This window comes from Aegilops tauschii, chromosome 2 (genome assembly GCF_002575655.3).
Source record: "Aegilops tauschii subsp. strangulata cultivar AL8/78 chromosome 2, Aet v6.0, whole genome shotgun sequence".
NCBI lineage: Eukaryota > Viridiplantae > Streptophyta > Magnoliopsida > Poales > Poaceae > Aegilops > Aegilops tauschii.
The window spans coordinates 428,759,369-428,760,788 of record NC_053036.3 but is presented as its reverse complement, the minus strand read 5'-3'; the positions used below and the strand labels follow the sequence as shown (position 1 = coordinate 428,760,788).

The 1,420-nt window shown below is 52.7% G+C and overlaps 1 protein-coding gene across 1 annotated transcript; it reads left to right on the top strand.

Annotated features, from left to right (window-relative positions):
- Nucleotides 1–209: 209 nt before the first annotated feature.
- On the top strand, nucleotides 210–995 carry LOC109774909 (protein DCL homolog, chloroplastic). Its single transcript, XM_020333670.4, has one exon. It carries the CDS (start codon nucleotides 317–319, stop codon nucleotides 851–853), a length of 537 nt encoding a protein of 178 aa, XP_020189259.1. The 5' UTR covers nucleotides 210–316; the 3' UTR covers nucleotides 854–995.
- The last annotated feature ends 425 nt before the right edge of the window (nucleotides 996–1,420 follow it).

Genomic DNA, 1,420 nt, shown 5'->3' with positions numbered 1-1,420 from the left:
TGGGCCGTTTATGCCACCGCCAGCACCCCTAGCGGTAGGTTGGACACTACCGGCGAGCCTGGTAACGATAGCAAAAGAATCAGATTTCAAAAAAACCTCAAACAGAAGTCAGATCTCGTTAAAGTTCAACGAAAAGGTCAAAACACGAAATTTTGCCTCTCGTCGAACAAAGCGACAATACCGTCTGCCGTCTTCTGTGCCCGCTCCGTTCTCTCCGCTGTGCGGCCACAGGGATAAGTTTCTTCCTCGAATAGCTACCACCTACCAGTCACTCCCTCACGCACCCATCCACCCACACCACCAAAAAAGGGGCGGCATGGCTCTGGCCGCCGCCGTCGCCGTACCGTTCCTCCTCCACGCCCGCCTAGGACCGCGCTTCGCGCCGGCGCTATCCCCCCGCCGCCTGCTGCCCTGCTCCACGACCGCCTACGAGCCCCCTCACTCCGCGCGGCCGCCGGCGTCGAAGAAGGCGGAGCCCGAATCCCAGGTGCCGTGGAGGGCCGCGGAGGCCGAGATCCTCCGCGACGTCGAACCCGTCGTGCAGCTCATCAAGGACATCCTCCACTCGGACAGATACGCAGACGGCGAATGCCTCGGTCCCGCGGACGAAATCGTCGTTGCCGAAAAGATCCTTGCCTATCATCCACGCGCTGAAGATAAGATTGGCTGCGGGCTTGACGGTATCATGGTCGACAGGCACCCGCAGTTCAGGAAGTCGAGATGCCTCTTCGTCGTTCGCACGGACGGCGTCTGGATCGATTTCTCGTACCAGAAGTGCCTCCGTGAGTACATCCGGAGAAAGTATCCATCGCATGGGGAGCGATTTATACGAGAACATTTCAAGCGGACCTGAAGGCTAGTTTAGCTGATCCTTTAGTAATGCGAAAAATGTTGTATGTTTTGAAATCCCTTGTCTATATTATTGAGCAAATTAGCTTATGTTTGTTTGTTTGTTTCAAAACAAAATAAGAAGGGTAGGCATCATTAGTGATCTAGTTTGGTTTAGTCCTCTGTTTGTTGTAGTCCTCTGTTTGTCTTAGGGTTTTATGCAGGTGTTTATGACTGGCCGGAAGTCCCCAAGCATGTCGTGCCCAGTAGTGCTTCAGTCGGGTTCACTTTGGGCCTTGGTCCAGACCTGGGCTACTTTCTATTTTGACTGGCGTATGGGATGATTTATTGATGGAAAATAAGGAGGGCGCTGAAGGTATTAAGCGATCCTTGCCAGCTTACTGTGATGCCTCTGGTTCAGAGGATCAGTTTCAACAAATCATCCATCCACTTTACAAAGGATTGTCCATGCGTGCTTATGGATGAAATCAAATCTGTTCTGGAGATTTGCCAGACATCCTTCAAAACATTCGGACGGCGCGTGGATCCTTCCCAATTAAATACTTAGGCCTTCCGATCTTTGTGTGGCGGC